Raw genomic sequence first — 18322 nt, forward strand, 5'->3', positions numbered from 1 at the left:
AATAAAATTATTTATTTTATTTTGTTGCAAAAAAAAGGTGTGAAATCCATGCTTAAGGTAGTGTTCAAAAAGTTCATGAGGAATGTGAACCATGAGAAGCCGAATAGATTTCAATTTATTTTATTTTACTTTATTTGTACCAAAACAAACTTCTCATCCCACTTCTCCATGAACTTTTTAAGTAGTAGGACCACTCCTTCCCCCCAAAGTTAGAGAAAAACAAGAACAAAATCATTGGGAATATAAACCTCTATAAATAAACCTAGGATGTCCTAGGCCTTTGTAACCTAGAGAACTGACTTAGATCTGGTGTTTACCTCTTTTGCAAAGCAAATACTATCTAGCAGTTGGTGCTACAGGTATTCTGACACCTTGGGGGTTAACTTAGGGACCAAATCCAGCTGTAACCATTTGTTCCTAGGAAGACAGAAGTGTTATCTTGGCAAACAAAAGCAATTAACCTCTCTGAATTAGGTGAGAGTGCAATGTTGCTGGAAAAGTCAAAGCAAACATCAGGTGACTTAGGGGAAGGGCTTCTCCTAGGAGCAGAGAGAAGGCCAGGGAAGTTTTCTTTCCCCCAGGTAGCCAGTGTCCTGTTCCCAGAGCAGAGTTGCTTAATTCTTAGTAACAGAAGTTTGTTTTGTTTCTGATGTTTTTCTTAAAAAGTCTTTCCATTCCATTGCTTCCTCCTATGGCAGAAGCAAGGGTGGGAGGTGGTGGTAGTGGCTGGAGCTCACCTCTTCGCTTCTCTCCATACATGTCCTCTCTTCCTTGCTGCATTTTAATTTTATCCAAATCTTCTGGATCCTACGATTTATTGTTCATAAACCACAATTATAGGCACTATTCAAGTTCTATTCTTGAAATTCCTGTTTCAATTAAATCTGAAGTTATGAATAAATATGAAGAGTGTCATCAAAATACACACATTGGCATTTGTGAGCCTTAGCCCTTACTGTTTTAAACCAAAAGAGGATGAATAAAATGAATACCGTTTATAATAAAATAATAAAACTGCATATATCATAACTGTGTCATTTATGATGAAGGCACTTTTCCAAATTGACAGATGATAACAGTAATCACCTTATTGTTTGCTTTATTCTTTCAAATAATACTTGAATGATTTTTATGCTTTATTTCCAATTCCTTTTGTATAATATCCCCCTACACTCTGGCACAATAAAGCAACTGACTTATGTTGCAACTTTTAATTTTCTTATAGACAATTATGATATATGAAATCTTATTATTTTATTATAAGCTATATTAATCTTATTCAACATCTCTAGGTTTTAAATAGTGACTATATTTGTATATAAATGCTTTTTAATTATCTATCAAATATGTTAAATGTATAAAGAATATACAACTATTCTAAGTGCATTTTATGCAGTATCTCATTTATTGCTCATAATGGCCCTGTTTTGAAATGAATTGTGTCCTCCCAAAATTCATATGTTGAAGAATCTAAGCCTGTTTGTATTTGGAGATGTGGTCTACAAAGAGGCAACAAGGGTTAAAAGAAGTCATAAAGGCAGATCCTATTCCAATAGGACTAGCATCCTTATAAGAGGACGAAGAGACACAAGAGAACTCCCCCTCTCTCCCTGTGTGCACACAGATGAAAGGCCATGCAAAGAGAGTGAGGAGGAGGTCATCTACCCACTAGAAACCAATCCTGAGAGCATTGTGAAGTCAGACTTCTGGAATTATTATTTACAAAGCAGACAACAGATTGATACCCAGCAGACTGGATGGCTGGAGGATCTGGTAAAGTTAGAAAAGATTTGGAAAGAAATGTCATAAACAATAATATTTAAAACACGTATAGTTCATAACAGCAAGAATGCATATACCATTACTTTATTTTAGGATGAGAAATCTAGGCAGACAGAAACAATCTTGTAGATTGACAGGTGAATCAGAAAAGACTGAAATGGGCCATTATCTGTTTTTCTGAGGCTGGATAACCCTTGGAGTCAATTCAGTAAGATTTTTCTAGAAACAGAAACAAGGAAGTAGGTAGAAGCTAAAGTCTGAGAAAACTGTAAAACCTGATGCCTGTATTGATACAAATTGAGAAAAAATACTGCTCGAATTCCTTAACATGGACTGTATTTGCAGTATAATGATATAATTTATTACCCAAACAGGGACATTTTTGCAAGTGAAAAGGGGCACTATTATAGTTTGTTCAGGAAAGTATAGATAAGCTAGGAAAGTTCTAGGCAAACATGGATATATAGTTATCTCAGCAACAAGGCTCTGTATCAGCTGAGCCCTGTCGTATGTCATATTATCCTTTCATTTACCATAGGGACTTTCTTTCAGTTCTCTGTTCTTGCTCAGCTCCTTTTGGTTATTTTTTAACTAAGTCTCTGCAATGGTCATACCCTGTAAGACAGTGATTGAGCAACATTACCCACTCACCCACCCCCCCTTTTTTTTTGACAGGCAGAGTGAACAGTGAGAGAGAGAGACAGGGAGAAAGGACTTCCTTTTTTGCCGTTGGTTCACCCTCCAATGGCCGCCACGGCCGGCACACCTCACTGATCCGAAGCCAGGAGCCAGATGCTTCTCCTGGTCTCCCATGCGGGTGCAGGGCCCAAGGACTTGGGCCATCCTCCACTGCACTCCCGGGCCACAGCAGAGAGCTGGCCTGGAACAGGGGCAACCGGGACAGAATCCGGCGCCCTGACGGGGACTAGAACCTGGTGTGCCGGCGCCGCAGGGTGAGGATTAGCCTGTTGAGCCACAGCGCCGGCCAATCCCCCTTTTTTTCTTGATTAATTTCACCTTGATTTTGTCCAGCCCTCCATCACACAAACCCCATTGCTCAGAGAACTTTATAATCACTTCCTTAGTCCAGGGAAATAAATACTGAACTAGTCAGTACGACAATCCTTTGTCCGCACAATACCTTACAGAGAGTATATTAAATTGAAGTTGCACGTAGCAAAAATTACTCCCACTTAGTAGTTAGAACAACATAGAAATGAATTTCTTTCTCATTTAAAAGAAGTGTGAGGGAGACGTTCGAGTGATGATACGGTGCTTTAGCTGTCAAGCACTTAGTATCTGTACTGCTTTCTCATCTCTAATATTTGGCTGAAGATCTCCAGTCATCAGATTCATGCCAGGAGTAGGAAGGAAGAAAGGACAAGGAAGGGCATACTTTCTCCCTGTAAGGATATATCCCAGCAATGGCATAGATTACTTCCACTTAAATCTCATTGCGAATGGAGTACCGAGGCCAAAAGGAGTTCTTAAAAAGCAGAGAAATGTAATCTTTACTGAAGTGGCTATGCACTCTGCTAAAAACTGAGGCTAATAGGACAACTAGCAGTCTTTCTGCCACAGTGGCCCAATTAAGGCTGAAGGGGAGAACTTACTCTGTAAACTCATTTCTCTTTCCTTCTGTGGCATTTCCACAAGAATGAAAGTAATCCTAGTTGCAACTAACTTTAAGTGAAAGGCAAATACACTTCATACATTTCTAATTCTTTTAGGAGACAGCTTATAAAAAAAGACTCAGAGAAGACTCATAGAAAAGACTCAGAGGTAAAAGGAAACTGATAGTGTGGACAGCAGAGCTAAAAGAAAAACCCATACTGTGGTCACAAGGTTGAGCCAACGCATCCAATCCACTACCCACGAAAGCTGCTGTACCTCTACATGGCCTACTATACAGGAGATATGAGATACCTTTAAGCCATTCTGGTTCAGTGTTTCTTTTTCTTGAAGATGAAAGTGCCCTAACTGAATTCCTGACGGGTCTCCCTAAACACTCAATCTCTGTTACAATCTTAGTAACCTCTTCTTCTCCTTCCCAGCACTGATGTCAAAGTTGAGCCATTTATTTTCAATCTAGCTCCACTGCTGGGGTGTAAGGCCTATGCTTTGGAACCAAATCTGTTTTGTCCACTACTAGATACTTAGCAAACGAAATGAAGTGTCTGACACAATGTGTGCTACCCAGCGACTTCTCTGTCAATTTTCATAGAAATGATGTCGACTAAAAAGCTTCATTCATTGGAAGAGATCTTTTCTCCTTAATGGTAGAAGTAGAGCCTCATGAAGCTTTGTTACTCTTTAGGCTTGTGTCATATACTATTTACTATTTCAACTCTATCGAACGCTTGCCACACAGTTTTGATTTGACTTCAAATTTGAATAGTGGGATACTTACAGCTTCAGCTTGCAGTGTTGAAGCAGTGAGCTTCCAAACACTGAAGACCTTCATTTGTTACCCTCAGAAGGCATTCCCATTCACAGTTGGCTTTCAGATACACGGTTTTCTTCCCAACAACCTATTTCCAGACAAGTTTTCTTATTTCATTCTCTTCCTACCTGACTTCAAACATTTCTTTTTTATATTTCAGTTAAAAGAAATTAAATAATTAATATTTTATCAATGAGTAAGCACTAACGTTTCTTACATGCCACTCTGGAATGTGCTTCTAAAGCCTTCATTGTGTCTCACACACTCACTGTTTCTTCATATATCTATGGCATTAAAAGTGTAACCATGCTGCTGATCATTGATAAATCTGCTTCTGTTCCAGTTTCATGCTAATTCGCCTTGGAAGGCAGCAAATGATGTCCCAAGTGCTTGAGTTCCTGTTAACCACATGGGAGACACTCTGGTGGAGTTCTGGGCTTCTGACTTCAGCCCGGCCCAGCTCCAGCATTTGCAGGTATTTGGGACATGAACAAGAGTATGTTAGATCTCTTTCTCTCTCTCTTTCTCTGTCTCTGTCCCTCTGTCTCTCTCTCTCTCTCTCTCTCCTTTTCTGCCTCTCTGCCTCTTTCCCTCTCTCTGCCACTTGGCCTTTCAAATAAATAAATAAATCTCAAAAAAATTAAATGGAAATAAAAATAGACTGTTTAGTGCACCAGTTGAGATACTGCCTAAGATGCCTGCATCCTATAACAGATACAAGTCTGATACAAGTCTCAGTTCCTCCATTTTTGATCCAGTTTGCTGCTAAAGTGCACCCTGGGAGACAGCAGATAATGGCTGGAGCAGCTGCATCCCTGCCACCCATATGGGAGACCTGGATGAAGCCCTTGGCACTTGGCTTCAGCCTGGCTCAGCACTGGTCACTGTGGCTACCTGAGGAGTGAACCGGTGGATGAAACATCTCTCTCTGCCTGCCTTTCTCTCTCGGTCTCTGTTTCTCTTGCATATAAAATGAAAATAAATAAACAGGACTTTAATGTCAGTTCCTCTACCCTGATTTCTTTCCCTTAGGCCCTCTGTTTCCCAGCTTTCATGGGGATAGCTATGATCCACAACTTCCTCTCTACCTCTAACCTACATGTCCAGTTGTGTAGCTATTTAGTCAGTCCTGACTGTGGCAAAAAACATATCAACAACATTGACACCCTCATGCTCTTGCATTCAGCATTGATAATCAAAGATCACTAATAGGGATTTGGGAGCCCAGCTAGGACAGCTTAGCTTCTTGAGCCTCCTTAGTGAGTATTCATGTATGTTTACAAAGAGCAATTTTTCCTTCTCATTTCTCTCCCCAACCCTCTCATTCCTGCATTATACAGAACTGAGAATCTGATATGCTCTCTATGTCTGAATTCAGCCAGCTTATCCAATTTATTACCTTTGGAGTCTTGTCCTGAAAACCTACTCTTATCCTATAGTGTGCCTCAGTACATCTTATTTAGCTATTATTTACCTGCTTAGTGCTTCAGAAAAGCTTCTATTTTAACTCATTCAACACTGAATTCTTTTCTTACAATCATAATTTAACTCAATTAGTGTATGTCAACATTATGTGCCTAGAAAATATAACTATAGAGAAAAGATTCAGTAAGAATTATTTTTGTTTGAATTAATATAAATGCTCAAGAAATATTCCCAGATCTACATCATCTACTAATACTATATTATCTACCTAGCAGCTCTCTCCTCAAAACTTTAACTTTTTAAATTAGTTACCTAAACAATTAGTGTGTGTGTGTGTGTGTGTGAGAGTGAGAGAGAGAGAGAGAGAGAGAGAGAGAGAGAGATGCTGCCATCCATTGGTTCACTTCCAAAATGCTCACAATAGCCCTGGCCCAGGCCAGGTGCTTTGAAGCCAGGAGCTGGGAACTGAATCTTGTTCTCCCATGTGGATGGCAGAAACCCAATTGCTTGAGCAGTGATGGCTACCAGAGCCTGCATTAGCAAAAAGCTGGATTCAGGAGCGAGAGCCAGAGCCAGGTGTTGAGCCCAGATACTCTGATGTGGGAAATAGATGTCTTAACCAGTGTTTTACCCACTAAGCCAAATGCTTGATGCTCTCCTGCTCAGAATTTTGATTCCTTTAAAAATGCTTCACATGCATAGGAAATAATTGTTATCTTTTTTTTAACTTTCATTTAATGAATATAAATTTCCAAAGTACGATTTATGGTTTACAATGGCTTCCCCCCCATACCATCCCTCCCACCCACAACCCTCCCCTGTCCCACTCCCTCTCCCCTTCCATTCACATCAAGATTCATTTTCGATTATCTTAATATACAGAAGATCAGCTTAGTATACATTAAGTAAGGATTTCAACAGTTTGCTCCCACACAGAAACATAAAGTGAAAAATAATAGATGATTTTTTTTAATGATGATGAAATCAGATCAGACCTAGTGTCATGTTTAATCCCAGTGAGAAGCCGGCGCCGTGGCTCAATAGGCTAATCCTCCACCTTGCGGCGCCGGCACACCGGGTTCTAGTCCCGGTTGGGGCGCCGGATTCTGTCCCGGTTGCCCCTCTTCCAGGCCAGCTCTCTGCTATGGCCAGGGAGTGCAGTGGAGGATGGCCCAGGTGCTTGGGCCCTGCACCCCATGGGAGACCAGGAAAAGCACCTGTCTCCTGGCTCCTGCCAGGATCAGCGCGGTGCGCCGGCTGCAGCGGCGGCCATTGGAGGGTGAACCAACGGCAAAGGAAGACCTTTCTCTCTGTCTCTCTCTCTCACTGTCCACTCTGCCTGTAAAAAAAAAAAAAAAAAAAAAAAAAAAAAAAAAATCCCAGTGAGAGTCAAGTTGGGAATTGATAATTTCTTTTTTTTTTTTTTTTTTACAGAGGATCAGTTTAGTATGCATTAAGTAAAGATTTCAACAGTTTGCACCCCCATAGAAACACAAAGTGAAATATATTGTTTGAGTACTCGTTATAGCATTAAATCTCAATGCACAGCACATTAAGGATAGAGATCCTACATGAGGAGTAAGTGCACAGTGACTCCTGTTGTTGACTTTACCAATTGACACTCCTGTCTATGGCATCAGTAATCTCCCTATGCTCCAGTCATGAGTTGCCGAGGCTATGGAAGCCCTCTGAGTTCTCCGATTCTTATCTTGTTTAGACAAGGTCATAGTCAAAGTGGAGGTTCTCTCCTCCCTTCAGAGAAAGGTACCTCCTTCTTTGATGACCTGTTCTTTCCACTGGGATCTCACTCACAGAGATCTTTTGCCAGAGTGTCTTGGCTTTCCATGCCTGAAATACTCTCATGGGCTTTTCAGCCAGATCTGAATGCCTTTAGGGCTGATTCTGAGGCCAGAGTGCTGTTTAGGACATCTGCCATTCTATGAGTCTGCTGAGTATCTCACTTCGCATGTTGGATCACTCTCCCCTTTATTTATTCTATCGGTTAGTGTTAGCAGGTACTAGACTTGTTTATGTGCTCCCTTTGACTCTTAGTCCTTTCATTATGATCAATTGTGAACTGAAATTGATCACTTGGAATAGTGAGATGGCATTGGTACATGCCACCTTGATGGGATTGAATTGGAATCCCCTGGTATGTTTCTAACTCTACCATTTGGGGCAAGTCAGCTTGAGCATGTCCCAAATTATACATCTCTTCCCTCTCTTATTCCCACTCTTATGTTTAACAGGGATCACATTTCAGTTAATTTTCAACACTTAAGAATAACTGTGTATTAATTACAGAATTAAACCAGTCATATTAAGTAGAACAGACGAAAAAACTACTAAGAGGGATAATGTATTAAGTTGTTCATTAACAGTCAGGGCTATGCTGATCAAGTCACCGTTTCCCATAGTGTCCATTTCACTTCATCAGGTTTCCTTTTTGGTGTTCAGTCAGTTGTCACTGATCAGGGAGAACATATGGTAAGGAAATAATTGTTATCTTAAAAATATTGATCGCAGATTTGGCAAAATAATTTTAACTTCACTCTGAGCTGTTAGACCAGAGGAAAGTGCAAATGTCATTCATGTCTCTCTTTGTATTCACATTTATATCCAAAGGCTCAATGAAGATCAAAAAATGAAGAACTAGGGGCCAATATTTTTGGTGTAATGGGTTAAGCTGCTTTTTGCTACACAGGCATCCCATACTTATGCTGATTCTTGTTTCAGTTTCTACACCTCCAATCCAGCTCACTGCTAATGGCTTGGAAAAAGCAGAAGATGGTCCAAGTGTTTGGGTCCCTGCATTCTGCATGTGAGACCCTGAATGTGAGTTCCCAGCTTCTGGCTTCAGCCTGGCCCAACACTGGCTATTGCAGCCATCTGGGGAATGAATCAGTGGATGAAAGATCTCTCTCCCTCACTTTCTGTACTGCTGATTTTTAAAACAAATAAATAAATCTTTTTTACAAATGAAGAAACATAGTTTGTATATTGAATAAGGGTTAATTCTTTATGTTCGTAAGAAAATAAGGAAGAAATTATCTATTCATTGCTTTCTTCTAAGTGTCACCTTTTTACGAATCACTTGGAACCTCTTCCAGAAAAAACTGTCATAAAAATTATTATCTGCTAAATACAATAAACTACAGGCATTGTACAAATGATCAACCTAGATGCAGAATGATGTCTGCAAAGTTCATCTATACCTCAGAACACATATTTTGGTTGTTACCCAGGTCACAACTGTCCTTACCCCATTCTTGGGCACTGGGTACTGACTGCCTGTTTGGTAAAATAAGTGTGCATAGCAAGATTAATGTCTTGGCATCTATCAACAAGGCTCAAGTTCTCCCCTTCCTCCTTTTCTAGAATATCATGCACTTTATGACTGACTCCCATTATATAATAAATGATCAAACCACTAAATCAAGATTTGTGCTTCAAGAATTTCCATTTTATTAGTATGTTGACAGAGTACTTTGTACTTCTTCCCAGTGTAGGGGTTCACAGACAGGTAATAGTACAAAGAAAAAAGTCAAGCACATGTCAGCACCTAGAAACTAAAGTCTAATAAAAATATAAAGCCTTTTTTTTTTTTACTAGAATAGACCTTTCAAAGTAAGATACAAAGAATTCAGATATTTCTTCATAAACACTTAAAGTTAGAAAATGAAATAGTGGAGTTGCATATGGAATTTTAGCTTTGAAGATATGTTCACCAACTAATAAACCATATATATGGGATTTTCTAACCTTCTCTGTTATGTGTATTTATTTAAAATTCTTCTCAGTTTATATACATAAAAAGGAGCATGAATGTGGCAATAGGTCTACACAAAGAATACTCTTATCTACAATAGTGGATTTGGCTTGGTAGAATACTTTCCTGGTAACGTTCCTGGATTCCAGCCAACAGCCAACCTTGTGAGAAGATCTTTCTAAGGATAGAAGTCTCCAACAGGTTATGTTAATTGTTTCTATGCAGTTCCTAGAATCATTTTCACCTTCTATTTCCTTTACAGATGTAGCTGGCTTTGTTTGCCAATGATCTGCAGCAATTTTTCTATAATAATAAAATAATTCTTTTAATAGTATGCCATAATCCCCTCTATAGGCATGGTCTGAATTTTGGATCTTACTTATCTAGAACTTTGGTTGTCTGAATGAATAATAAGTGGGAGCTAACCCAAATTCATGTAGCACATATGGCCCAAAAGCAAGCCTTAAGATAGCTATTTTATACACCCAATGATCTCAACAAGAACTAGTTTCTTGGGGCCAGTGCTATGGCATAGTGGGTAAAGCCCCTGCCTGCAGTGCCAGCAACACATATGGGCACCAGTTCATGTCCCAACTGCTCCACTTCTGATCCAGCTCTCTGCTATGGCCTGGGAAAGCAGTGGAAGGTGGCCCAAGTCCTAGGGCCCCTGCACTCACGTGGGAGAACCGGAAGAAGCTCTTGGTTCCTGGCTTTGGATCAGCGCAGTTCCGGCCGTTGCAGCCAATTTGGGGGTGAACCAGCGGATGGAAGACCTCTCTTACACACACTCTCTCTCTCTCTCTGCCTCTCCTCTCTCTGTGTAACTCTGACTTTCAAATGAATAAATAAATCTTAAAAAAAAAAAAAAGAACTAGTTTCTGTGGATGTATTTTGAGTGAGACACATTAGAACTTCATTTCTCCTATGACCAGATGTCCACCATGGCATATTAGACAGAGTTTCAATGGTAAGTCTCTGGGTGAATCAGAAGAAGCCAGGAGTAGAGAAAAGTTGATTAGATTATTCAACTAAGACAATGCTGCAGGCTTAACTAGGTGCCAAGCAAACCCTTCACTTTCCTGAAAAGGATAACTGTCTAGATGATATAAGCAGAGAAGCTGGACAATAATTGCCTAAACTATTCAAATAATTCAATTTGGAGGTATGTCTTTAATTGTCAGTAGAGTACGGAAGGGATTCTTGTCCATTTCCCTTGGGAGGATGTGATGTAATTCTTCAGAAACCAATGGTCTCTCTGGTGTAGTTCTAATATATAGCTTATCAGTGCTCAATAAACTAGTCTGACATGTGCAGGTAGGTCAGGCAGCCATGAATACATGGACTAATTTACCAAGCAAGCTAATAGTCAAGTGCCTGTAAGTAGGCCCAGAGACAGTGGTGCAAATGGCTTGGTTCAGAATGCCAAGTCAGTGAAAGGAGGACCTGAGAAGGAATGCAGAAGCACAGTAGAAAGCCAAGATGCAAGACAGTGACAGTGGTGAGAGGATAAAGTATAAAGTATAACTAATTGATTCAAACAGTAGACCATGGGTGAGCTTACAAAAGCCATTTTAAACCACAGGCTTAAGTATCCCAAGCAGCTTCTGTTTGAATCAATTAGTTTCATTTGAAGAGCTTTGGACCAAACAGGCAGTTTTAATGTAAGGGGAAAAAAAAAATAAAGGAAATAATTGTAAAAAATAAAAATAAAAATACATTCTTAGATTTCTATACATTCCATAGAAATAATTCTTGGAAAAATTTTCAATGGTAAATGACATGAGACTAAAATAGGTCTGAGCCTTCTACCCTTAAAAAGGCCTGCTTGCAAGGTTAATCTTGTTGGTTATCTGGGAAGTTGACTAGCATACCAATCCCTAAATTCCCTTAAGTGGTAAGAGTGGTCTACTTTGCCTAAACTGTAGAAAAATACAGTTTGGAAATACTTATTTTTTTCTTCTAGGAATATGGAATTTTAGTGTGTGGGAGACAGAAATGGCTTTTCTGTGTGTGTGTATGTGTGTGGGTGTGTGTCCCTCTCTTTAAAGAAATTCATGAACATAAGACTCCTGGAATTATCAGATTGGTATAGTCTATATACAAATCTTGTGTATTATAGATCTGTTAATTAACCAAATGAGTATCTCCAAAACAGTGAAGTCTGCTGCAAGTATCTCTCACCTGGTCTACCCGTTAGCAATGTCATCCTTCCCTTATCCTTACTTATCCTCAGAGTCTAGTGGTCATGGCATTCAATTTATCTAAAATCTTCTCTTTTTTATTATTTCTTTATTTATTTTGAAAATCAGAGTTAGAGAGAAGCAGAGACTGAGAGACAGAGGGAGGGAGGGAGGGAGAGAGGAAAGGAGAGAGAGAGAGAGAGAGAGAGAAAGAGAGAGAGAGAGAGAATCTTCCAGATGGCTACCACAGCCAGTGCTGAGCCAGGTTGAAGCCAGGAGTCAGGAGCTTCATTCATTTCTCCCATGTGGGTGGCAGGGGCCCAAGTACCTGGGTCATCTTCTGCAGCTTTTTCCAGGCCATAAGCAGGGAGCTGGATTGGAAGTGGAGCAGCCAGACACGAACTTCTGCCCATAAGGGATACCGGTGTCACAAGTGGTGGCTCTACCTACTATACCACATTGTCAGCCCTAGTGATCTAATATTTCCAACGATAGCTGATAGTCTCTGAATATTTGAACAATACTGGCCTCATTTCAAGCCTTCTACAATTTGTCTTGGCCTACATATTCAATTTAGCTTTATATTTTTCCAATTTACCAATTTATAGTTTAAATGTTTGCTACCCGTGTATGACATGTATTCTTTTCATGGAAAATTCTTCAAAAATATCACAGTCTGGATTCAGCATATCTCAATTCAATAAGAATTGTTTTGAGTATCAAGTATACACGAGATTCAGTGTCCTGGGCATTGGAAAATGCTAGAAAAGTGTATAAGATATGATCCTCTCTATGATGAACAGTGTAATCTATTATCTCCTTTAAAAAAGATTCATATATGTACTTGAAAGGTAGAGTTATACAGAGAGGGAGAGAGAGAGAGATTGATTGAGTTTTCATCTACTGGTTCACTTCCCGAATAGCCACATGGCCAGAGCTATGCCATGCTGGTGGCAGGAGCCAGGAGCTTTAACTGGGTCTCCCACATGGATGACAGGAGCCCAAGTACTTGGGCCATCTTCCAGTGCTTTCTCAGGTGCCTTAACAGGGAGCTGAATCAGAAGTAAAGGGGCAGCTGGGATTTGAACCAGTGCTTGTATGGAATGCCTGTGTCACAGGCAGTGGCTTTAACCTGATGCACTACAACACTGTCCCCTATTATCTCTTTTTGAAAACCATTTCAAATTTGAGACCTTAGTGTGCGTGGCTTGTAACCTGCTTCATTGGAGGAACTTCCTTAGGTGGTTTGATGCTTCAGATACTGCTAGCAATAGTATATGTGATTAGAATATTTATATCTTTGGGTTCATCCCCTTTAAAGAACTGTCCACATGCATGCAGTTTTATTGAAAGTCTTTCAATATAAAATTATTTATCCCTTTCTTCCTTGATGGATGTTATAGATGGATAATGATTTGCAAATAAGAAAACTGAAATTTTACTTTTTATTCTAGACTGCTTTCTTTCCTTCAGCAATGTAATTAGCTTGCCTTCCTCATTTGGCTATTTGCCATTTATTCAAGTTTGATAAAGCATGTCAATTGCTAACCTTATTGTTGTCATTGAGTTGAGTAGAAATTAAGTATAAGACACTTAGTATAAAACCCCTGCATTTTACATTGAAGTCCATAGTATTATTTCAAATAAATAACTACCTCAATCTCCTTCTGTGAAATCTTGGACTTTGATAAGCTAGAATTTGGATTAACAAGCATTAGCAGCATAAGAAAGATACTCTATAATACTAAAGACAATCATTTATAATGAATATGTAAGAGTTATTAATACAATACAGCCTATCAAGTTATCTAACAATTTTTATAAAACAGAAACTATAGGAAATGTGAGGCAAAATATATCAATACGAGAGCCTTTAACACATCTCTCTTAAGCCAAGAAAATCAATATAACAAAAAAAATCACTAAGGCTACAAAAACATAATAAGGCATATTTCATTAATATATATCAAATTTTGAATACTAGTAACAGAAAATACATCTTCTTTCAACTGCAAGTTGAATATAATAGTTCCTGCTATTTGTGGTTTCACTTTTCATGATTTCAGTTACCCAAAGTCAACTGTGGCCTGAAAATATTAAATAAAAAATTCTAGAAATAAGCAATTCATAAGTATTAAACTCTATGCCATTATGAGTAGTGGGATGCAGTCTCAAACCACCTATTTCCTCCTCACCCAATGTATCCATCGTGTATATGCTATGGACCCACCAGTTTAGAAGCCATCCCAGTTATCAGATCCAAGTTGGCAATATTGGTATCAAAGTGCTTGTTTTCAAGGAATACTTATTTTACCTAGTAGTCAATACAAAGTGCAAGAGTAGTGATGTTGGCAATTAAGATATGCTAACAAGAACCCATAAATTACTCCCTTTAAATGAAATGTTCAGATAGAGACCACATTCTTTAATCATTTTTCCGGTATATTATTATAATGATTCTATATTAATTACTGCTAACAATCTCTCACTGTACCTAATTAATAAGTTAACTTTTATCATAGGTATGAAAGTATTCACATAGGAAAACATATAGTATATACACAGTTCAATAGTACCTGCAGTTTCAGGTGTTCACTGTGGTTCTTGGAACATCTTCCCAGAGGGTAAGGAAAAGATTATTCTATTCACAAAAGTGAAACTTCAGGCCACAAAGAAGACCTCAATATTCCAAAGAACAGAAATATTAACAGGATTTTTGGCCTACATGAAATAAAGTCAGATTTTAATTTAAAACAATCAAAAAGAATAAGTTCCTTCCTCTAGGAAATTCACACACACACACACACAAAACACAACTAAACAACTCTGCAGTCAAAGGGGAAATATAAAATTTAAACATATCAGATATTTTAGGATATAGCTAAAACAGTTTTCTGAACGATGAAATTGAAAAATATATCAACTAAATACCCAGTTCGCAAAGCTAATAAACCAAGAAAAATGGGATAAAAAATGATGCTAATAAAAATATTAATGACATGGAAAACAAGAAATAGCAGAGTTAATCAGTAAATGCAAAAACTGATCTTTGAAAAAATCAGCACAAGAACAGTAATTAAAATAATAAATTTAAATGGTAGAAGGCACAAATATATATATATATATATATATATATATATAATGGGAATTACTTTTTTTTAAAGGATTTTATTTATGTGAGAGGTAGAGTTACAGAGAGAGAGAGATAGAGAGGTTTGCCATCTGCTGATTCACTCCCTGGATGGTCTCAACTGCCGGAGCTGAGCCGATTCAAAGTCAGGAGCCAGGAGCTATTTCGGGTCTTCTGCACGGGTTCAGGGATCCAAGTACTAGGGCCATCTTCCACTGCTTTCCCAGGCCATAGCAGAGAGCTGGATTGGAAGAGGAGCAGCTGGGACTCAAACTGGCATCCATATGGGATTCCGGTGCCAGAGGCAGAGGCTTAGCCCACTATGCCACAGTGCTGGCCCAGGGAGTTCTAAATATCCATTAAAACAAAAGAATAGTACCCCACGGGAATTTCTACCCAACTTTTAAAGATCAGATAACTCAAATGCTATTTAAAATATCCTAGTGCACAAATATGAAAAACTTGAAAAAATTCATTTTCTCATATGAGTGTAATAGCACAATAAACACATATCAATTTCACATGAATATTAATAACAGAAATTTTTAAAAAATAATCTAGGAAAGCTCCAAGGCATATGAACAAATAATTTACTGGACCAAATGGAGTTTATTGCAGGAATGCTTAATGAGTCAGTATCATTTAATCATATAACCTATCATATTAGCAGAAGAGAAAAATCATATGATCACATCCAAAGGTATAGAAAATGTATTTGAAAATAATTCAGCACTTGTTCATCTTTTTTAAAAATTTCCCAATAAAATAGTACTAATGGTATCTTCTTAATATCAACATGCAGCTTATGTTATATAATGATAGATGCACACATACATTTCCTCAGTTCATTTGATATGGAGATGAAGGAAACTTTCTTCTCAAATAAGGAACAAGTCAAATTTTGGTTGTTGCCATTATTACTGCATATCATGTTGGAAATATTAACCACTGAAATGGATGATTACAAGTATAAAAAATAGACAGGAAAAGGTAAATTATATGAAATATCTAGAAAATCCAAAGAAATAATGGGGAAAATATAACAGAATAAGAGACTTCTCTACCCGATCCATAATCTACTCCTTTTGTGGATTTATATGTGTTTTTGGCACACCAAATTATTCAGGTTCAATACCATGGTGTCATAACAATATAATTAATTTCACTTGTGCTTTCATAATCTACATTTACTCTAAATTTTGCAGGCCCCACCCTTATCTAAGCAGTTGCCAAGTCAGGTAGATTTTATCTTTGAAATGTCCCTCTTTTTCTTATGCCATCACCATTATCTTCCATCGCTCACCCTCCAAGTATGAAGGTACTTCAAAAAGTTTATGAGAAATGGAAGTAAGAGGTAAGTTCATTTTGACGCAAAATTTTTGAAGCCCATGCATATGAGGGGTCTTCAAAAAGTTCACAAAAATCTATATTATAAAAAAAAAACTATGCAAGGATTTCAAAATTTTTGCACCAAAATAAAATTAATTCAATTTCCCATGAACTTTTTTGAAATACTCTACCCTCCTATAATTCATAAATGGCTGCCTGTTTAGTGATGTCACTCTTGTTCAACACACAATTTCCTTGACATAAAGTCCCAATTTCTTGGCCTGATTTTCTACAAAAGCCTGTTATTTTTGCTGGCTTATTCCCACCTAACCAACATAGTTTAGTTGGACCAGATTATAGATATCCCTTAGTTATTCTATACTTATAGTTCATTATCTTGTGGAATAGTCTTTCTAGATATCACCACCTGTACCAATAAGCATCTTATTTCTAAGTCACCTATACTAACAATCGAAGTGTATTTTTCAGGCAATGTGTTAAATACTTGTCATATGTTACTTTGTTCCACATTACCACAGATGTGATTTCTTCCTCTTTGGAAATTCACAGCACTCTGTCACTGGCCTTGGTATGCATGTTTCACATTCAGGATTTCTGTTATGTAATCAAGTAGATTAGCTCTATCTGATTACATGCTTCATGAAGGTAGAGAATAATTACTGCATAACTCTGCACCACTTACAGCACGCCAAGCATTCAATAAATATTTGCTCTATTGTATAAACTGTGGTAGCACAGATAACAGAAACTAAGGTTTTAAACTCAATTAAGGTTCTCTCTGTGGTAGGGAGTTAATACATTTTTTATTTCTTGGTTCTATTCCACTGGAGCAGGCAGTTTGCTTTATTAATGCTGTATTCTCAAGGTCTAGAACTGTTCCTAGTTTGTGGCAGGCACTTCGTAATAATCCCACCTGTATAGGTGTATGAAAATTAATTTTGAAAGCTAATAGGCCGGCACCATGGCTCAATAGGCTAATCCTCAGCCTGTGGCACCGGCACACCGGGTTCTAGTCCCGGTCGGGGCGCCGGATTCTGTCCCGGTTGCCCCTCTTCCAGGCCAGCCCTCTGCTGTGGCCCGGGAGTGCAGTGGAGGATGGCCCAAGTCCTTGGGCCCTGCACCCCATGGGAGACCAGAATAAGCACCTGGCTCCTGCCTTTGAATCAGCGCGGTGCGCCGGCCGCAGCGGCCATTGGAGGGTGAACCAACCAACGGTAAAAGAAGACCTTTCTCTCTGTCTCTCTCACTGTCCACTCCACCAAAAAAAGCTAATGAATATGCAAGGAACCCAAGGCTCAACCACAGTCAACATAAACCAGGGTCAGTTCTTCAGCACTTTCTGGTTTGTAGCTGTCTAGGACAGATATTCTTGACTTCTTGGTTTGTGTATACAAAACTTAAAAAATTATTTTGGTGGATTACTGGACTCTCTGATTCCCATTTGTATAATCAGAAAAATCTCTAGCTGTGACAAAAACAAAGCTTTTGGCAGACATGATATTTAAAGTCTAGCACTGGCACCCTAAAACCCTTCCAGATATTAGGAATGTGATAACTGGTTTCCATTATTTGTTGGTGGCTTAACTTTAAATTCGTATACATTGTGCTGTGTAGCAATTCCACAACTGTTCTCCCCATCAATCCTAAGATCCCAGGGCGGCTGTCTTTTCAAGTTGTGGAAAAATATCCCTATTTTAAGATGCACGTATTTAAAGCATCAGTTCTTACTAATTGAAACAGCTTTATCTATTTACAGAACAGAGCGTTCATTGGAATTAGACTAATGACCTGGGTAGCCTCAATTTATCACTCTCCTCAGAAACTCCCCAAAAAGCTCAGTATAAAGGGAAATCACCGGGTGCTTTGCAGAGTGCTGCTTCCGGACTTGACACATTGAGGGCAAGCTCCAAACCACCTTCCTCTGCCGCAGGTTTTCACGGAACATTAATGGCCCTAAGGATTCAAGAAGCCCCCGTGTTAAACCACCTACTCTAACAATCAGAGAGCCTGGCAGGCAAACCCTACCCGCTTCTGTGAGCCAACCAGCCTAGGAGGAGAAGCCGGCACTGAAGGAGGCGGGTCTTCCGCGACGAAACCCCGCCCCTCCCATGCCCGTCGCTGATTGGCGGCGCCGTTAGGCCCGGGGAGCAGGGGCGGGTTCGCGGCTCGGGAGCCCCTTTCCGAAGCCCGATCCTTGACGCCGGGTGGGTGTGTCCGGGGAGGCGGGTGCGCGCGCGCTCGCG

The 18322-nt window shown here is 39.1% G+C and overlaps 1 protein-coding gene and 1 long non-coding RNA gene across 3 annotated transcripts in view; one reads left to right on the plus strand and one right to left on the minus strand.

Annotated features, from left to right (window-relative positions):
* Positions 1–18322, plus strand: part of SPCS3 (signal peptidase complex subunit 3) — a 28686-nt gene that overhangs the window by 542 nt on the left and 9822 nt on the right. Inside the window, exon 2 of the mRNA XM_089327257.1 lies at positions 4569–4700. Coding sequence (XP_089183383.1) covers positions 4573–4700 — 128 coding nt within the window. The 5' untranslated portion in view covers positions 4569–4572. The remainder of the gene's footprint in view (positions 1–4568; positions 4701–18322) is intronic.
* On the minus strand, positions 6600–18073 carry LOC138848471 (uncharacterized). Of its 2 annotated transcripts, none has more exons than XR_016229934.1 (3): positions 17935–18073; positions 14176–14320; positions 6600–6989 (listed from the first exon to the last, which is right to left on the minus strand). It is a non-coding gene; the product is annotated as an uncharacterized LOC138848471 (long non-coding RNA). The 2 variants fall into 2 exon arrangements; XR_011386286.2 differs by lacking the exon at positions 6600–6989 and adding an exon at positions 7059–8117.

The sequence above is a fragment of the Oryctolagus cuniculus genome, chromosome 2 (genome assembly GCF_051225735.1).
Source record: "Oryctolagus cuniculus isolate XC-2025 breed Fujian yellow rabbit chromosome 2, ASM5122573v1, whole genome shotgun sequence".
Taxonomy (NCBI): domain Eukaryota; kingdom Metazoa; phylum Chordata; class Mammalia; order Lagomorpha; family Leporidae; genus Oryctolagus; species Oryctolagus cuniculus.